At 30.6% G+C, this 20,725-nt stretch overlaps 2 protein-coding genes across 4 annotated transcripts in view; both read right to left on the bottom strand.

Moving 5' to 3' along the window:
- LOC132730638 (uncharacterized) overlaps nt 1–7,963 on the bottom strand; it is a 30,518-nt gene extending 22,555 nt beyond the window's left edge. The window contains exons 1-5 of the mRNA XM_060716608.1: nt 6,732–7,963; nt 5,871–6,070; nt 5,273–5,326; nt 4,675–4,797; nt 4,100–4,222 (exon numbers count right to left, since the gene is read on the bottom strand). Coding sequence (XP_060572591.1) covers nt 4,100–4,222; nt 4,675–4,797; nt 5,273–5,326; nt 5,871–6,070; nt 6,732–7,678 — 1,447 coding nt within the window. The 5' untranslated portion in view covers nt 7,679–7,963. The remainder of the gene's footprint in view (nt 1–4,099; nt 4,223–4,674; nt 4,798–5,272; nt 5,327–5,870; nt 6,071–6,731) is intronic.
- Nucleotides 7,964–11,538: 3,575 nt separating this feature from the next.
- On the bottom strand, nt 11,539–19,247 carry LOC132730641 (uncharacterized). 3 transcript variants are annotated; one of them, XM_060716612.1, is made up of 11 exons: nt 18,033–19,247; nt 17,205–17,258; nt 16,751–16,873; nt 15,482–15,604; nt 14,970–15,044; nt 14,422–14,540; nt 14,027–14,113; nt 13,436–13,516; nt 12,990–13,091; nt 12,457–12,559; nt 11,539–11,635 (listed from the first exon to the last, which is right to left on the bottom strand). In XM_060716612.1, the coding sequence occupies exons 1-11, from the start codon at nt 18,922–18,924 to the stop codon at nt 11,625–11,627; spliced, it is 1,770 nt and encodes a 589-aa protein (XP_060572595.1). In that variant the 5' UTR covers nt 18,925–19,247; the 3' UTR covers nt 11,539–11,624. The 3 variants fall into 3 exon arrangements, with proteins under 3 accessions (XP_060572595.1, XP_060572596.1, XP_060572597.1); XM_060716613.1 differs by having other exon boundaries at nt 17,205–17,255; nt 18,033–19,244; XM_060716614.1 differs by having other exon boundaries at nt 17,205–17,255; nt 18,021–18,141.
- Between the last annotated feature and the right edge of the window lie 1,478 nt (nt 19,248–20,725).

Below are 20,725 nucleotides of genomic sequence, written 5' to 3'. Positions count from 1 at the left end.
AAACATACGTCATCAAATCAACCAATGAAAACGCGCATCAATCACAGAGGTCAAAGTGCGCTGACTAGCGGGGTTCAAGCGATGTCCATGTAAACATTAAATGTGATTATAATGTTGTGAGATTCGCTTTATTAAATGTACAGGGACTGATTACAAATTAAAGAGTGTAGAAATTATTGAAATATTTAATAAAAATGACATTATTTGTTTTACGGAAACATGGGGGAGTTTTGAACAGGCTTTCAACACTTTTTCTTAAATAGAGATGTTAAACTAAAAGGAACGGCTAGCAATTCGGGTGGTATGCTGATCTATGTTAGAAACAAATTTGTGACACAAAATATGTTTTTGTTTGATTACTCCGATTCACATTTATGGTTAAGATTTTCAATCTCAACATTTAATTTTGGGACAGACCTTTTTCTTTGTTTATGATATATTGTACAGACAAATTCAAGTAGAAACATGCAAGTTGAGAGTAATATATACGATACAATTACAGATAATATTTTATACATTCAAAACATGTATGGTGATGACAATTGTAAATTTATGCCCTTGGATGATTTAAACTCGAGGGTTGGCCTCTTACCCGATTACATGGTTGATGATACTGATTTTTATTTAATTGTGATTAACTTCCAGATGATTATACAGCTGATGTATCTTTACCTCGTTTTTCACAGGATGAAAATACCAATTCAAATGGGTATCTGCTGCTTGACTTTTAAAGCAAACAGGGCTTAGACTAGCTAATGGGAGGGTAGGGAATCCTGAACAATCGGGGTCTTGTACTTTTGTAGGATATAATGGGTCAAGAGTTGTAGACTATTATATTGTTGATATTCAATTGTTAACTGAATTTAAATCATTATTTTATTATCTGACCATTGTTTGATTGAGTTTACCTTGAAGGGTAGTATGTATGCAACTAGTGATGTTATAAATATCTTCAACGAACCAGAATTTAATGAACTCAGTAGTTGTTACAAATGGATTAAGGATTACAAAGATTTATATGTTGATAAAATAAATAGTGAAGAGTTTATTTCTGCAATAAATAACTTAAACCAATCTGTTGAAAATGCTCAATGTTATAATGATATTGACGGTAATATTGAATGTTTTGTTAGTTGTATTGATCAAGTTGTTCAACAATGTTTAAAAAACAGTTAAATGTAATGTTCATGTTAAATCAAATAACAATTATTCAACACAATTCAATGATAGCTATGACACTAGCAGGAAAGATTTTTATCAAAATATTAATAACTATAGGCGCAATAAAAATGACATAAATAGAAAGGAAATGATAGAAGCAAGAAGTATTTATAAGAATAATGTTAGGAATTTTAATTATGAAAAAGACCAACAAAACACTGATAAATTACTAAATGCCAAATATAAAAATGCTAGACTTTATTGGCGATTGCTTAAGGAATCAGTTGCACCAAAGGCACCAAAAGGTATATCTCTAGAAACATTCACGAATTATTTCAAAGCAATTAATAATCCTGATGACTCATTCTTTTTCAAACTGATGACGATATTATATACTTTAATGAGAAAGGTAAACAAGAATTAAATGGTATGTTTTCTGAGTTAGATGCACCGTTTTCTCGTTTAGACATATCAGATCTGAATTTGAATAAGGGCGGGGGCTCGGACCGAATATTAAACAAATTTTTTATTCATGGAAAAAATGTTTTAGTTTGCTATCTTTTAAATCTTTTTAACAAACTACTATATCTTGGGTATTTTCGTAAAAAGTTGAGCGAAGGTCTCATTGTTCCTATACATAAAAAAGAAGTTTGTCGGAAGCTGAAAATTCTAGAGGTATAACACTTTAAGCGTTATCGGAAAATTATCACACGTTTAATAAATACTAGGCTTACAAATTGGGCAGAAAATTATTACGTTTACGTAGGATCTCAAACGGGATTTAGAGCCAAAATGGGCACCACTGACAATATTTTTGTTTAACATGGTTTGATTAATCATATTATTAAATTAAATAATAATAAACAATTGTTTTGTTCATTCATAGATTTTTCAAAAGCATTCGACTATCTAGTAAGAGAAAACAATTGGTATAAACTTTATCAATTGGGACTTCGTGGTAGGCTTTATAATGTTATAAAATGTCTTTATTATAGCTGTGTCACATCTAGAGTAAGATTAAATAATAATGAAGGAGAAATATTAGAAAGTTATTTAGGAGTTCGACAGGGCGAAAGTCTTTCCCCTTTTTTATTTTCAATGTATCTAAACGATCTTGAAGACAAGTTTTATTTAAAAAAAATGGTAAAAAGGTATAGACATCGGTTACTTGAAGGTATTTTTGTTAATGTATGCTGGTGACATTGTAATATTTGCTTCTTCAAAAGACGAATTACAGGATATCTTAATATTTTGCATAAGTATTGTAATCGTTGGAAATTATGTCTTAATAAGGCTTAAACAAAAGTAATTGTTTTCAGGAAAGGGGCCGCCTGCCACAAAATCTTAACTTTTATTATGATGGCTATCCTTTAGAAATAGTTAACAAATTTTCATATCTAGGTATTGTTTTTACGACTGTAGATTCTTTTAGTGAGACTCATAAAACTTTATCCGGTCAAGCACAGAAAGCGATTTCTAGGTTAAGAAAGTACAAATACACTTATTTTACAATTTAACACACTTTAGAAATATTTGATAAATTATTCTTTTTTACGGTTCGGAGGAGGTATAGGGTTTCACTAAAGCTCCACAAATAGAGATAATTCATACTCTCTTTCGTAAATCTATTCTTTATATTAAAACCTCTACTCAGAATGATTTTATCTATGGTGAACTTGGTAAAACGGATCTTTATTCACAGCGTATTTTTAGAATAATTAAATATTGTTTAAAAGTTACAAGTAGAATTGAACGAAAATATATCAAATTGATTTACTTGCAAATGTTAAGTGAGATAGATAAAAAAACCAGGGTAATAAACTGGGCATCTCAAGTCAGAGACGTTTTAGGAAATTTAGGATTTTTCGAAGTTTGGCTAGCTCAGGGTGTTGATAACCAAACATTGTTTTTACCTAAGCTAAAAGAAAGAAGTTCAGATGTTTTTATTCAAGAATGGACAAGTCGTATAAATTAATCATCAAGAGCAAGATTCTATAGAGTTTTTGCAAAATTTGAATATAACTTTTTTCTAAAAATGTTAATATAAGTAAATACTTGACAGCTTTAACCAGATTAAGACTGTCAGCTCACCATTTAAGTGTTGAAACTGGCAGATGGGGTAACATTTCCTTAAGCGACAGATTATGTAACGCATGTCAAACATTTGAGGACGAATTTCACTTATTTTTTAAATGTAAATTGTATAATTCTATTAGGAAGCGATATATAAACCAATATTAAGTAATAAACCTAAATGTATAAAACTGCAGAACTGTTTTACTCGCATTTAGTACAAATTGTAAGAGATTTAGCAATGTTTGTCTATAAAGCATTCGAGATTAGAAAAGAATCTACATTGCAATCTTAGAGAGTAATAAATGTTTATATACCGTAGGATTCTAAAGTTCCTTTCTAAATTTTCATATGTTCCTCTTTACATGTAAAAACATTTTCCTACTTTCAAACTGTATTTGATACCTTTTAAATGTTCGATATGTTGTATCATGTTCGTTATTCTTTTTTTTTCTTGTTCTTTTCATCGAATTTTTATTATCCTCTTGTTAAATCAATCCATGTTACAATTTTCTTATAGCAAACAACTAAAGGTAAACAAATCTTGATTATCATTTACATTATAATTGACATGGTTATTTCCCTTGTATGCGTCATACTCGTCTTGTACTTTCGGCTTCGATACAAGGCAATTTGTCAAATACTAATTAAAAATGCATATGTGTATGTGTAGGCTGGTCTGGATCCATACTGGTCGCACACACATCATGATGGTTTTGTCATGGTGCCGCTCAAACGTCAAAGTCAAGATTCATATGAAGTAAAAATTAAAATCAATATGAAATAGTTTAATAGAATCATGCACATACTTTTAATCATCTAAAATTAGTTGTTTAGCTTCAACCACGAACTTTGAAAATCTTACCAAGTCCTTCTCTTATCAAACCATAGTCATTCGTTAGATGATGACGTATTCTATTTTCATTTCCGAACGTTACTATGGCAACATTTTCTCCCAAACCATGGTAGATGGCATTTGTTTCGAATCCTACAAAATACATAAGGTTTAATATGATAAACAACCTGAAACCAAATACTTTTCATTATGCATTTTAATGTCTTCATCAACATGTTCGTTTATAATGGTCAACTGACACTTTTTTGCGAAATTATATATTTTTTTTTATATAATTGAATTTATAATTTCCTGATTTTCGTGGAACAATCCGCAAAACATTAAATATAATATGAAGGAGTATGATTCCTTGATGCTGCTCAAAAGGGGAAATATTATACTGTTGTTGTTTTTATTCGTTTTATAGCTCCTTCTTTAGGTATTTTAGCCTTTGTTGGTTGTTGTTCAGAATATTCACGATGTATCTTTTTTTCAACTTATAGCACTAACAATTTTGAAAGTTCGGCTTGAAGGTCATGCTAATTTGGTAAATTTGAAACGAAAATATTGCGATGGTGTATTAAATAAAAGAAATAAATTGTTACCATCTAGTATTTTCTCAATACAATCAATTGCTGCTGTAAGTGGTTTTCCAGCCATACTAGTAGAAGTGTCTAAACAAATTACAGTGTCGATGCCAGTTGATTTCATATCGGAGCATTCACTAGCTGTAAAATAATCATTTTCGCTAGGCAATTAATTATATTGAATGATATTGATGATATTCAGTGATATTTCGATTATTCTGAATCAGACAATTTTTTTAATGTATTGAAATAACCAAAAAAATAAACAATAAAAGGAAAGACGGTAAAAGCAGTGTCCAAGACTAAATGTAAGAATAAAACGAACTTATTACAGCTTTAGTATCATCAAATGCGTCCATGCTTGTGTTGTTAAGATAAGCTATTTCAGTACGTTTTTTTTCTATTAGCAATTAGTTGTTTAAGTCTATTATGTTATCAATCTTTCTACCTACTTCGCCTTTATGTCAATCTCATTGACATAAATATGTGTTCAAAAAGTATTGATAAATTCGTAACATCAAGCATATTACTTCAGCTCTGTCTCAAAACTATGCATACTGAATCTTTAATCCTTCAAGATTATTTAGTCTATAGATATTTTATTCCATGGCTTTACCTGATAGTCTTTCCTTTTCAATTATCGAATACAAAACGTCATCAGCCACAAGCTCTGTTGAAAATATCATAAACAACAATAAAACATTTACGTATTTTTGGATTTTTGTACATATGTAAATACACATGTAATTGTAAATCTTACAACAAGAATTAAACTTTCATACTAATATAAATTGAGCTACTTTGAAAGTAATTTTAACTTTATTATGTTTGAAATTGAATCCTAGAATGAAACCTTGATATTATCATACATATATCTTATCGTCCGTATCCTAGAAATGTTCCATGTCATAATATATGAAATAAATCGTTTTGTAATGAATGTAATGAATGTACAATATACAGTATGCACCAGATCCTGATCACCGGCTTCTGACCACTTACCGCTCACAGCTGTGAGTTCGAATCCTTTCGGGGACTTTAGATTTCTTCATGTGAGAAAAAACACGGCTAGTTTTCAGAATGTGGGTGGTTTTACTCTAGTTCTACCAAATGCCTAAAATGATGTACGTAGGGGCAACTGAGATTTGACCTTTACGGTGTTTTTGTGAATTTAAATCTGAATTTGAATTTAAGAAAACAATCAAAGCATATACCAGGCCCTGATTTCGTTGCTTCCTGGCTCTTTCTTTTCTCTTTTGCGTCTGCACAACGTTTTGCCGATATGTCGAGACGGGATGTGTCATCACCTCTAGCCCCTAACTGTTTTGGTCCGTTCTTCAACAGCTTCAGGTTTGATAAACGACATTCCCGCCGTACCATCGGCAGCATATCTTCATGAGCAGCGGCATTGAACCTGAAAATTGTATAAATCAGAAATGTTTTAGTTTCAATAGACTGCTAAAAATCAAAAATATTCGGCGCCTGTAATATTACGGTATTCAAATTTATTTCCAAATGTATTATCATAGATTTTATCTATGCGGTTTTGGCACGTACATTCCGAAAATTTAAGTATTTGATTACAACTAATTTGAATGAAATAAGAATGGGTAACATTGAAAAAAGAGACTACAATCTTCTTCATCCCAAATACTCTCTACTTCTCTCTCGATTTTTAATCATATTGTTCTGTTTGTTTAAACGAAAATATCAAATTAAGGCAATAAACGAAGGCGAAACAATACATCGTATTACCACACCAGCGTAGATGACCTGTTAAATGCGTTCAGGCCAAATGAATTAATTTCCGTTATAAAATAGGCAACGTAACAAATTATTTAAATCAAGATAGTGTGACATGTCAGACCTACAAGTATAATGTTATACCACATTATGATGTAACGACTCTATATATACATGCAATGTGGAACAATACAAATAAATCTTTCAAGGATTTCATCAGGTAAACAGTTTAAAGTATCTCTATAAATATTCGATTTTAAGAGTACTGTTGGTTGGGATTATGTCGTATATCAGGTCTTTTTGCGAGTATCTAATTTTATGATTTATATTACCTGTTGTCGTCATCGCCGTGCTCATTGTTAAAGCCTGACCCACTATCTTGATTTCCAAATATCTGCTGAACAACACTTGATATTGTTCCAAACGACCCCGAAGATTTCAGCTTATTAAGAAGTATGTCATCTTTTCTTAATTCAAATCTATTAACAGTAGTATTTTTTAAAGTTTCAGAACATATATTTTCAATGCCAACTAGTGTTCGTTTGTATTTAACCATTTTTATAAAGAGAGCATTTTCTGAGCAAATTAATGGGTTTATATCCCGTTTGACTGATTCTAATTTTGTTTCAGTAGATTCATATATTCTTGCCATACTGCTAAGGGTTTCTTCATTTTGTAGATAAATTTCGCTTACTTTCGAAAGCAAATCTTGCTCTGTTTCGTTTATAACCTCTCTTATATCATTCATAAACATTTTAATGTCTGTCAGTGCGTCTTCGTTTATTTTTGAGTTTTTCTCCGTTGCTAGTTTTATCAAATTGGTAGTAAAACCTGTCCTAGTTTTGAGATTATCAATTCTTTCAGTTAAACCTTTGAACTCATCATTTTTTTGGAAATTATTGGCCAAACATCTTATCAGTTCTGGAGAGCAGCCCTTGTGTTCGCCCAGCAGCATGCATTCTCCGCAGGCGACATCGTCGTGGCGCCGACAGTAATACTTTATTATCTCACTCTTATGCTTGCTACATACTTCACAATGATCATTGTCGCCCACATTAGGAACTTCAATTTGCAACCCTTTGCTATCTATAAATTCATGCTTTCTACACGACCGTGCTGCATGGTGATTTTTAAAGCAAATGCAGCACATGTATTCTTCACATTGCTTACAAATTCCACCTGCCGCTCTAGAAATGTTTTCTTCCTTACATGGCTCGCACAATGTTTCCTTTATATCTTTCAACGTACTTAAGTTGGCTGATTTCCCCGACACTTCCATTTTAATGAAATGAACAAACGTTACAAATATCCATATAATGCTTTAAGATTGATATTACCTGAATCAAGTAATGGAATTAATAAACATTAAACAAAGTACACACACATATCCGATCAACTTAAATATAAGTATTAACCAGTAATCATATTATTTACTTCTGGCTATTTCAAAAACACCTAAATTTGTTTATTTAAAACACACATAAACGTATGTCATATATTTACACGTCTAGTCAATATCAAAATGTATCCAGTTACAGCTCGAATTCGCAATTCCTTTCATTATCTGTTTAGATCAATATTGATAAATAAGGGTGTCGATTAATCTTATATAAAGCGTACTATATATCGCCTAAATCTTTTACCACCTAATCAATCACTCATTTTCCATGCGTTAAGAATAATGTCGTAGTGGTCTGTCAGTGTAGAGACCCTCTTTTTCGAATCCTAAAAAAGGCAATTATTCTTTATTCTTTTCTTTTTTGTTTATAGTTGTTTTTTATTTACATCAGAGTGGATTTTAGATCCCCGGAAATTTCATCCAAACAATGATATTTGAGAACATCACATTCGCATTCAACTGGTTAAGACAACACAGTCGTGATTAGGGTAATAGATGACCAATGGAAGAACATATACAGTAAATACAAATGAGCCAAATTGTTAAAATGTGGCGACTGGGACTCATAGTTTAAAACAGAATAAAATTGATAATACTGTTTAATTTGTTCAATGACAGTTATAAAAATAAAAAACATTCAATATTGCTTCGCTGTCAAAAGTTTAACTTTAAATTGTGCAAAATATTATGAAAGAGAAAAAGAAAAGATACGTGACACAATTTAAAAATATTCTGAAAGTATTAACCATACTCAAAAGAAGGTTGACAATTAGAGATTCGAACTCGAAAACCAAATTTATTACCTGAGATCTTCATAATCTGACTGTCTTAACACTACGCTACACGGATGTACGTGTCTATATCTGCGTTTATTCTTTTATATTGCAGTATAAATGCAAAACGTAATAATTGAAGAACTTGAACAACCGATTATATCATAATTGTTCGACTGATGAATGTAAACGTTATCGTGTTCGACTTATACTGTCTATTTAAATATGATCGAGAATGGGAAATCTTAAATCTAAAAGTACATAGGGGTGGCAAGAAAAAAGCCATGTTCGAAAAAACATAACCAGGTAAACAGGAAAATGAATATAATATTTTTGTACATGTATATAAACATGTCCATGTTTTTTTTATTCACGAGAATGCTATAGCATATATAATAAGTTAAAATTCAATTTAATTCATCAATCAAACAATGCCTTCAACCTCTATGGCACTCAAGTCGCGCTGGCACTGGCGTGTTCGTCTCCAGTGCCAAGAGAGTACCTCAACAGGTGATTACCACGGAGAATGAATGGCAAGGTTTTCACCAAGTACAAAAAGTGTGATGACGTCCTCCTAACAGCGCCACAACATACACCTCAAGCAAACAGCCCAGAACTCGCGTGCTCGCAATAAATAAATGATTTTCGTTGCAAGCCATTATGTCACGTGTAGCACAAAAGCTCAATTGAGTACCTGTACATTGAAAAAAAAATCATTAAAAAAATTAAATGCTGGGATTTGAACCCGCACCTGTGTAGTTGATAGACCAGCGCGCTACTACACTACAACATCTCGCTGTAAGAAGTATGGCCAATAAGTATTACAATACTATCCATACACACATGACTTACCTTTTCTGAAGTGCACTGATCCATGCTATGTTTACAGCGGTTCCGAAGTAAATTAACTTCAACAGTACACACACACAAAGATTAAACAAAGATTGTTTGTAATGCGCAGAAACAGGAACGGCAACTCAACATCACATTTAGGATGATATAGCAATAGTCTCCCCTCCATTATGTTTACAAATACTTTAACGATCTTTCAATACTTAACTCATCGTCCATACAATAACCAGAGCTCACAGCCACCCTTACTTTATTACATTTCGTTCACAGTACCTTTGATTGTTGTCTATATTCTATTTTAATGTAATTCATAATGAAGAAATATGTATAGATAGGCCAAACTATCGATTACACAGCAATCCTCAAATTAAGTTGTTGCAAAAAAATCTGGAGATAAAGCATTCTGTGAGTTTCATGTCTAAGGACACACCATCATCTTATTTAATGTATTTCTGTACATATTTTACTACATCCATAGCACACAAAACATGCGCAAAACGCTCAACACTTTAACCTTCAAACGCTAGATATTTATTGATATATAAACTCGAACAGTAAGTGCATGCAATTTATCATTCAAATAAGTAGTTTCTTAACAGAAACACACAAAAAAACAAGAAAAGTTGAAGTTTCAATCGGTCCTGGTATTTCATTGATCTGCAATCACAAAAGTCAGCCAAAAAAAATACTCCGGTATGATCACATGCTAATATTTGTATTAAAACTATGTCTAAGAAACAGATACATTGTATTTAACATTAACATGCTAAGCAAGCGTTTGTAACTTTATTTTTGTTTATTTTATTGCATTGACACTTCAAGAGGTTATGGTGCTGCTTAAATTTGCTATATGCTAATCGTTTACATTCTATCTGTTCGGTAATTTCATTAATTATACAAAATGCAAACAAGTACTTTTATGCAAATGCACTGTAAACAACGAATAATAGATTCTAATGCTTAATTTTTTCAATACATTCTGTAACAAATTAACACTATAAACATTAAAATGACACATGTGTTAAAAAATTATAAACGAAAGATTCTTGAAAAGAAATACTCACTTGAGATACATTGCGGAAAGGCCACAATATTGTCATTGAAGAGAGTTTCCGATGAAATATTTTAAAGTCATGTTAACAATATAAGTCTTATAAACTAAATAACCCAAATCGACCAATGTTGATCCTTAGTGCATGATTCATACAATTGATATTATAAAAGAAGTTTACAAGGCAATGCTACATATCTTAGATTAATGTATACGAACAGAAGAAGAAAATACAATTAAAAGAAGGCCCTCCACTAAAAATAAAAGATAAACAAAGACAAAATATCTTCTACTCTGCATAAATAAATATGATTGGATAAACAGAATATGATTTGCTTGGTCCAGGGCACCAATTACACAGTCCGACGCTCTACCAATTGAGCTAACTAAGCGATGCTTTCTACGAATTAACTTGATCTTAGTGTACTGGGAAGCAAGAACAATTTATAATCAAAATGATCATGAATTTTTCATATGCATGTCACAACAGCCACAGATGCTTGACAGGTATTCGAAAACTGATTACATTTCATTGATCTAGTATAATGCATGTTATATAATAAACATCAAAAGAATGTATTGCTATTACTGACAGAGAGATATTCTTCGAAAGGTAGTCTTGGAAATATCATTAATATCATTAATTTGATTATTTCTTTTAATATTCGAGACAGATCACTCTGACGATCATTCTAAGAAAGTCGAATAAGCAAAAACAGTCATGCACACAATTACAATAACTTTTCACAACATGTTACGAAACTTGAAATATATACACATAAATTTTTGCAAAGTAAGTATTAAACGTCGCATTAAAATTATATTTACAATTCTTTATTGAGATTTTAAACAAACACACGTTGAACGTTTTGCTTTTTTTCTATAAACAGCTGTTTGTTTTTCAATTCCAGGTTTTAGAAATAAATCAATATATATACTCAGATAAAGACACAATGATTATACATGTATATTCAAGGCTGTTTTCTGAGAACATCTCAAAATCTTTATCATCAACTACTTGTATTGTGGACTCTTTTTGTGTAATGTATAATAATAAGAAACCATTCTACTTTGGAACAACTTTATACGTTCAGATTTGTGTACAGAAGAATTCACTCATTTCGTAAGTCTTCTAGAAGCTGTTTTTTTATTACGTTTTCTCTGAAACCAGAAATTGTTACAAAAGTGTTCATACTAGACCTTAGGTGTAATAGAAAACATTACGTTAATCTTTTATTATCCATTATATTCACTGATTACTAGTTAATGTTCAATATATCAATAATATGTTCTAAGTGCGATACATGTTATTGTTTTAAAACATCAAATGTCTGAAATGTACAAAACTTTTCACAACAATATCCGTTTATCCTTATCGTATCTTTACTAAAACACTCAATTTATTGTTGATAACAACACAAAAAAGCTGTTACTGCCATTATACTCGTAGAATTTAAAGATTCAGCAACATTTAATATAAAGATTTAAAATATATTGTAATTCATAATAGAGTTTAAACCTAATGCATCAGACCAATTTAGCAATTAAATACATGTAATGAATGAAATATTTTCTAGCATATGAACATATGCATGTGCCACAATATCATTCCTTGATTGTTTTCTTATGATAAGTCATTGAATTCAACAAGATTCAAATCTAAGTTTTTAAAACATATCAAAATATAATACATCTTTATTTTTGTGGAAATAATACGCACAGGAAATATCTCAAGCATTCCATTTTACACACTTTTTAAAAGGATTAACATCTTAGAAAACAATATTGTGTTGATTTGATTTCAAAGAATAAATATTCTCGTAGAATTTTCTTTTTTGAATTGTATCATATCCAAAAGGTATGCATATCAATATAGTAAAGATTATCTAATTCCAAAGGACAATGCCTTGGAGATGCAATAACATACATATCGAAGAGAAACATTTAAAATCACCATCAGTTTTTTATAATATCGAACTTACTATGTGAAGTAGAATCATCGTTTGCACTTTCATTTAGTTCTTCTTTTGCACGCCCGTGATCACTAGATGTTAGATATTCTAATACCATTCGCCTAAGGTCCTCCTTGAAATCAGTTATAACCTTGATGTTGGTATTTATTTAACTGAGAGGCATATGCTAACTTAAGGTATGTAAATGTTTTCAGTTAAGAACAATTCTTTGCTCTTGAAATTATGCATACAATAATCTAAGCAAGTATTGGTATTTTTTAATTGCACAAATATCGTTAAATAATGAATGCACAAAAATGAAACGAAATTGGTAATTTGCTTTTTCCAGAAAAAAAGCAACGTTTCAAATAAATAATTGTACTGCTTTGTCTTTTGTTTCTTGAGCTATCGGAAACAGACGAAATTTATTTTATAAAAAGTCGAAATGAGCAATTCATCACAATAAATGATGCATCACAATTGATAGACTAGTTGGTATTTTTATCTTGAAATCGAATGCGATAATGAATATATCAAAATATACCCAAATCAAACGGTATTACCTTTCCGATACTACTCAACTTGCTGTGTTCTACAGCCTCGTCAATTTCAGCATTGTCAATCGCATCACTCTTTACTTGTTTAATAAGTGTATTGGCATTCTCCTATTGATTATGAAATTGATCAAAGCTTACAAGTTTATATACGAATATATTAAGGCCTATGGGATAAAATCAACATTTATTTCTTATTTCAACAGCTAAATGTCAAAAACAAATATGAAACCAACCAGGTGTTATTTTATCAAATCTCAATTGGAACAGCCGGTTGGTTATCAATTAATTTTCTACATCTATTTAAAAATATTTGGAAAGAAACAGTGTTTTTATTTTGAATATAATTTTACAAGAAAACTATCCAGTTCGACAAGAAATTGTTTGCAAACAATTTTGTAATTGGTGTTATTCTCACTAGGTATGTCATATTAACTATACAATCATGCACTCACGCATTTTTGGAAAAACTCTGTTATTGAATCTATGTTATTAGCCATGTACATTCTTCCATTAGTAGTCATCTCCAGAATTTCCTAAAGATTGAGTTGTACTGTCTTATAATTTGTTAAAATCGTTATGATAGTTTTCAAGAATATATGTAGTTTCCTTACAAATGTAATTTTATAAAAGTACTTTAGATCATGATATATATATATATATATATATATATATATATATATATATATATATATATATATATATATATTTATATATATATATATATATATATATATATATATATATATATGATTATGTTTTATCAGATTTATGTAAAGCACTCTTGAACATTTATTATTTATGAAAAGAGTGCTATAGAAATGTGGTATATAATAATAATAATAATAATAATAATAATAATAATAATAATAATAATAATAATAATGAAACAAACACTTTGTGTTTTTGAAAGTTTACTTCAAACGATATATAAAAATAATACAATGTTTAAAATAATTAATAGGGCCAATACATTCTTTTTTTATAATTTATTCTGATGTATGTAATCTATATTTACTTTCATATTTTAATGTACATATATTTACTTCGTGACATTCGCCGGGTTTAATGCATTCCAAGTAGCTCGTACACGACCGACATGTATCCATCAAGGATTGTATTTCATTTACAACCTGAAAATATACGAGATCTACATACATGTGACCTTAGGATATATGTTTACTATGTTCAGATTAAATATTTTCTTCTCGGTATTTTAAAACTGTATTTGCATTAGGAGTAAGTAAAATTACGATAAATTTTAAGGCTTCATTCATTAACAATATTCTAAAACTATCTTACACCTTTTCATACATAATTATGACAAACAGATGGAGAAATAAATTACATCTAACATACTTTTGTAGTCATTTTATAGACAACCAACAATGAAATATTTTTTTAGTCTGTGGTAAAATAAATTAGAAATAATATCTAATACCTGATCATCTACAAATCCATTATCGTCACCATTTAAAATATTTTTTCGTGAGGCATATCCATCTGTTATTAGAATAATTCTTGGCAGCACCGACATTGGTTCCATTACACATGCGCAACCTGAAAAGGAACACGAACGACAATGTACTGTACATTTTTATTTAGATTATCAAATATGCCGTGCGTAGTAAAAGAGTAGAAAAACCTAGCACTTATCGAAATATATGAGCCCCTTGCCACTGGTTCTTGTTGCTGGGTCGTATGGGGGTTGCGTGCATTGAACGCCGCCTGTCCTTGTTGATCTTGTTTATCACATATGACATTTTATAATAATTCAGTTTTATGATTTTATAACTCATACAGTAATAAAATGGTTATAAATTTCTTTTTATTGCTTTGTAAACATCTCCCTCTATATCTACCTCGTTATAACATTGTGCTTACAATATATCATTAAAATCATTCTAAGTTTGCAAAGTAGAGATTAAAATCAATTTTAATGCATTTGTCACTTGGAGTGTATAAATGACTAACAAAGACAAATCTCACCATTTTCTTTTATTTCTGCCAGTGAAAGTGAAAGTCCTAACCAGAGAGGTGAAGGTCCTCCTGCATTTATATCTCCTTTAATATATATCACATTCATGCTTATTACTTTACTCAAGTTCATTTCAGTACGAAATAAGAATTAGTTAAAACATAATTATGTTACAAATTTATACACTTTATGCCAAAACACATTAAAATTTTTCACAAGATCTAAATCATACAAACCGCCTGTCTGATAATCTCATTATCAATTAGAAGCTATATGTACAGCTTAATGTCATCTACATAAGCCACTAGTTAAATAAACTCTGATGCTAAACTGAAATGTTACTGAAAGTCTCAATGTGTATTGCATATGTTTGTATTTAAAATACTTTTTTAACATCAATAACAGTATTATCTCAAATTGTACAGAGAATAAACTATCGTGAAATTGAAAAAAAATGCAAATACCGTATTGTTACTTCACATATATGCATTTTAGCTACTATCAAAATATGAAGGAATCTTACCTAGCCCCTGTCTAATTAAATCATAATTATTTGTTAAATGATGACGTATTTTATTTTCATTTCCAAACGTTACCAGAGCGACATTTTCTTCTAAATCATTGTAAACTGCATTTGTTTCAAACCCTGCAAACCAAATAAGATCCGATTAAATATACGCTCGTGAAACAACTAATTAAGAACTCCTTTCTGTTGTCTTTTTGTAGGATCAACTCCAACAGTATCGTTTACAACAATGCAAAAAAGTATGTTCTTGTTTTTGTAAATAAATACATTATTTGAGCCGCGTCACGACAAAACCAACGTTATGCGTTTGCGACCAGCATGGATCCAGACCAGCCTGCGCATTCGCGCAGTCTGATCAGGATCCATGCTGTTCGCTTACAAACCCTATTACAAGTAGAGAAACTGATAGCGAACATCATGGATCCTGATCAGACTGCGCTGATGCGCAGACTGGTCCGGATCCACGCTGGTCGCAAACCCATTATGTTGGTTTTGTCGTGACGCGGCTCATTTTATGTTTGTGACTGGTGACAGGATTTGTTTTTATAGTTTCCTTATAAATCCGGAATGAGTTAAGTATAAGGAAATGTATACGTTCAAATTTATAAAATCATTAGAAGAAATGTGATTTGTCTATGCTCATAGAAAAGTCTTTGATTTTTTACTGTTAATTTGTAAACTGTATAAAGTAGCATTTACATGATATTTTGATATTACTCGTACTTATTAATATATTTGTGTTTATCTCCAAAATGACTTAAAATAGTTTTAGAATTCTTCCTCATTTCAACTGTACGGTTTGTTGATGAAAAAAGATAATAGAGAAGAAATATATTGGTGTCAATAGCATCAACGAATAAAGGGCTTCAATGATTAAAAGCAGAAATTCGATACCAAAGACTTTTAAATTGAAACTGAAATTACACTCATTTGTGATAACAATTTATATGAAAACTCTTATAATATATAAACACTGCCCACTCTTGAACTTTAACATTATTGACATTTTCCAATTGATAATTACTAATTAATTAAGATATCTATTTGAGTCACAAGGGTTATTAACTACTTAATATAACGTTTATTATAAATTTAAAAACATGACACAATGTTCTCGTAATTGTTTAAGTTATTTAATTTAAAACTCTCTATTTATACACTATAATAATACCACTTTAATCATTTTACCATTTTTTAACATCACGATAATGTTGTTAATTTAAAACAAAAAGATTGCAACATCGGGAGTGAAAGAAAAATGGTTACCATCTAGTATTTTCTCAATACATTCAATTGCTGTTGTAAGTGGTTGTCCAGCCATACTAAAAGAAGTGTCCAAACAAATAACTGTGTCCACGCCATTTGATTTCGTGTTTGTGCATTCAATAGCTTTGAAATTAAAAGAGAACCCCATTTAAAAAAGTCTTCAAATAAACTGTTTTTAACTCGATTAACTAAAGCACAACATAATGATACTAAATACGATAAAAGAATCATGTGTGTAAGGTCATAACTAATATATTGCAGCAGGTTTAATTTTATTGCGTTTTGCCAATTACATAGTTTCCCTAACGATCGGTTGCTTATTTCTATTGTGAAAAAGAGTGTTAACATTAGTTTGTACCCTGAAATATATTGTTCTTTGTAAGGTAGATTTGTCATACTGATGCATCTAGAACCGTAAATCTAACAGTATTAAAGGTTTTTTTTTATGTTATACCTGATACTCTTTCTTTTTCAAGTAGTGTATACAACATTTCTTCGGTTACCACTTCTCATGTAAAATAAACAAACAAACGGGAGTAAAACATTTAATCAAATGTGCCTTAAGATAAAACGAATAAAGCAGTAATAAAACAACGGTTTCTGTGTCGCAATATGTTACATTCCAATGTTATTTTTTTAAGAAAAAATAAGAAAAATGGAAAGAAGATAAAAAGAAAGAAAAGGATTTGTGATAATCTTTGTCGGTTTTGTCATTTAGCTCATATGACTATGCAGTTTTTCTCTACTCTTAATATGACCCGAGTACGTTTACAATATTTTATACTGGATCATATAACCTGTCAAAATTTATGAAACAAAGTATGGGCTATGGTAGTAAAATTAACAAATTTAATCCTAATATGAAAAACCTTTCAACGGGATATAAGACACCTTCCATGAAATGTTCAAATATCTAATCGACTAACGTCAACACTGTGGTGTTCATTTATCAGAACATTACAGTGTCCATTTACTCCACATTTGGGACATTACGAATTAAACAAGAATCGTTTCCTATCACATGATTGAAGTAAATATGTGACCCGACATTTTAAATTTCAAAGAACCATACTTTTATTAATTTAAATGTCATTCAATTTGCAAAAGACTTACTAAACTAGCGTTGGTATTTTAAGAAATAAGATATCTTACACATAACTTTGTTTTCTACCAACTTAAATTGTCATGCTTCAGTCCTTAATAATAAATGATTCATCCTGTACTTATTGTTGTTATCTAAAAGTCAAATGCAATAAAGTAAAACACATACAACATTACAAACCATTTGATCCATAATCTTGATATACACCAATCCTTTTAGCGATATGAGTAATTGTCCCAAAGGTATATGTAGAAACAAGTTGATTAAATAGTATGTCACTTTTTCGAAATTCAAATTTTCTAATGTTGGTATCTTTGAAACTCTCAGCAAAATTGTTTTCAATATCAGCTAGTAACCGTCTACATTTTACACTTTTTATAAACAGTTCATTTTCTGAGCATCTAAGTTGGTTTATTTCCCGTTTTATATTTACTATTTTTGTTTCTGTAGATTTAATGATCTCAGTCATGTTGTTCAGAGTTTCTTGGTTTTGTTGATAAAGTTCGTCTACTTGGGAAAGTAAACTTGTCTCTTTTGAATCAATTATGTCTCTTATGTCATTAATAAACCGTTTTACGTCAGCATTCGTATCTTCTTTCATTTTTGAGTTATTCTCTGTTTCGAGTAGAATCAAATCAGTAGTAGAACTTGTCTTTATTTCGATGTTATCAAGTCTATCAGATAAAGCTTTGAAATCTTCACTGTTTTGTACATTATCGACCAAACACTTAATCAGTATAGGGGAGCAACCTTTGTGTTCCCCGATCAACATGCATTCTCCGCAGGCGACATCGTCGTGGTTCTGACAGTAATACTTAATTATCTCATTTTCATGTTTTCCACACTCGTCCCAATTAACAGACTCGGCAGCCTTACGAAGATCGATTTGTATCCCCTGGCTATCCATAAATTCATGCTTTCTACACAAACGCGCCGTAAGATGATTTTTGAAGCAAATACAACACATATATTCGTCACATTGTTTACACATCCCGTCAGCTGTTTTCGACACCTTTTCTTCTTTACATGGCTCACATGCCTTCACATTCGCTGACGTTTCCGAACAATCCATTTCGGTGTAATGAATAAACTTGAGTCAACAAATATATTACGGATGTATGCTGTAAATTATGTCAAACCTGAATGTATATTTACACACAGGAAGATATCATAAACTTTACATAATATTAAACTTGAAGAGAAATGAAATCATTTACAGTTTTGTTATCTCGAGTATGATGAATAAAGATATATTAAGCTTAAGTTTCTGATTGATTTGTTATAAAGTTGCTATGTAGATTAAAAAGGGGCATTAAACTGAATTAATGAAATATTCGAACATTATTTATAAACGGTAAAATCATGCTATTCTAGAATTGTTATTGTCGATTCTCGAAAGAGTTATTATTTACTTACCCAACATAAATATTGCACGTTAACTAAATAAATATATTTTCCGAAAAAAAAATATATTGTCGGGTTTAATTTGAAGTGTTCTGTCATTGTTTCGTGCCTGCGCCAGGTACTTGAAGAGACATTTACACATAATTCGTTGATAATTTTGTAAACTATAAACAGCATATATATAGCTTGTAAAATAAACATGCATGAGTACACACAGATTGGATTACGTCTACGCACTATCGATATACACATCATAAATACATAGTTTCATTTTAAAGCAGCACGCCTCCAGATTCATGTTAATTTTCATGAAAATTTTGAAAATGCATTTGAAATTGTAATATTGTGAAGTAACCAAAGGAAGCAATTTACACATTATCAATGGCAGTTACAAACCACGTAAATTACAAAAAAGTGGTCAAAATATGCATAATTAGTCTTTACTGCGTTAGTAACGCAGTAGAATTATAGTTGTAAATACAGCAAATCAGTCATTAATCGCACATAATATGTAAAATATTACTTGAATCTTGAAACTTTTTACTTTTCCTTACATATAAGTACATTTATATCAAGTTTGATTTTATTGAAATATTTTGACTCATGTGAAGGCATGTAGCTTTAACTTTTTATACTTTGATTATTGTCTGCAATACAGTATAAAAAAGGTTGTGTTTTATATCTTAAGATAAGCAAGCAAAAACATAAAAAAGACATAATTTAGTAATGCCCCATATACTATACTATAGGCAATTGTTGATGTTGTTCTCCAATATTTTTGTTAATGACTTGGATGAAACATCATTCTAAGAGGTCTTGTTTCGGGACAAGGTACCGAAATAAGATTACTTTGCGGTGGAATATAGACTGAATATTACGTTGTAAAAGCTTTAATAGGCTTTGTATTATGCTAAGAGCAGCGTAGGAAAATATATATCTCGCGAGACCGGAGGTCGAGCTGAATACAATATTTTCTTACGTTGTGGGTAGCAAAATATATGGCCCCATAAAACTTCTACAACATAATTATCCTTTTATCATTTACCTCAAAAGAGTTTCAATATGCTGTCAAGCAATAAAATTCACGAACGACGGATGAATACGTAATATTTTGCAATTTTTTAAAGAGGTCGCACCTTCAATATTTTGTTCTCCCGTTTTCTACGTAATACACATCTTAGATGGGAACCAACGTGATAAAAGAGTCCGGCACTTCCATATTGCCCGTTTTTGTCACTAACACAATACGAAAGGTTTCTGTTAAAGCGTATTCGCTTGTATTTTAGGGAGAAAATGTATAGATATATAATAAAAGTTTATACACAGTCACGCCGGATACATTTTACAAAACATTTTATGGAGGAATACATAGATCTAGTACTTGTATTTGGATCTCTCGGATTTATCACAGTCTCGATCTTGCTTCGTGAGAGCCTTGACTAGAAATATTCGCACGAGTACATGTTAAA

Source organism: Ruditapes philippinarum, unplaced genomic scaffold (genome assembly GCF_026571515.1).
Source record: "Ruditapes philippinarum isolate M1 unplaced genomic scaffold, ASM2657151v2 ctg1896_1_1_1_1, whole genome shotgun sequence".
Taxonomy (NCBI): Eukaryota; Metazoa; Mollusca; class Bivalvia; order Venerida; family Veneridae; genus Ruditapes; species Ruditapes philippinarum.
This window is presented reverse-complemented; position numbering and strand designations above follow the sequence as displayed.

Coding starts and splice junctions, on each gene's coding strand:
- LOC132730641 (XM_060716612.1), bottom strand. CDS start 18,924: ATGGATTGTTCGGAAACGTCAGCGAATGTGAAGGCATGTGAGCCATGT. Junction 16,874..17,204: donor TGAAAAAGAAAGAGTATCAG/GTATAACATAAA, acceptor TTAATTTCAAAG/CTATTGAATGCACAAACACG. Junction 14,114..14,421: donor ATGGATTTGTAGATGATCAG/GTATTAGATATT, acceptor GTATATTTTCAG/GTTGTAAATGAAATACAATC.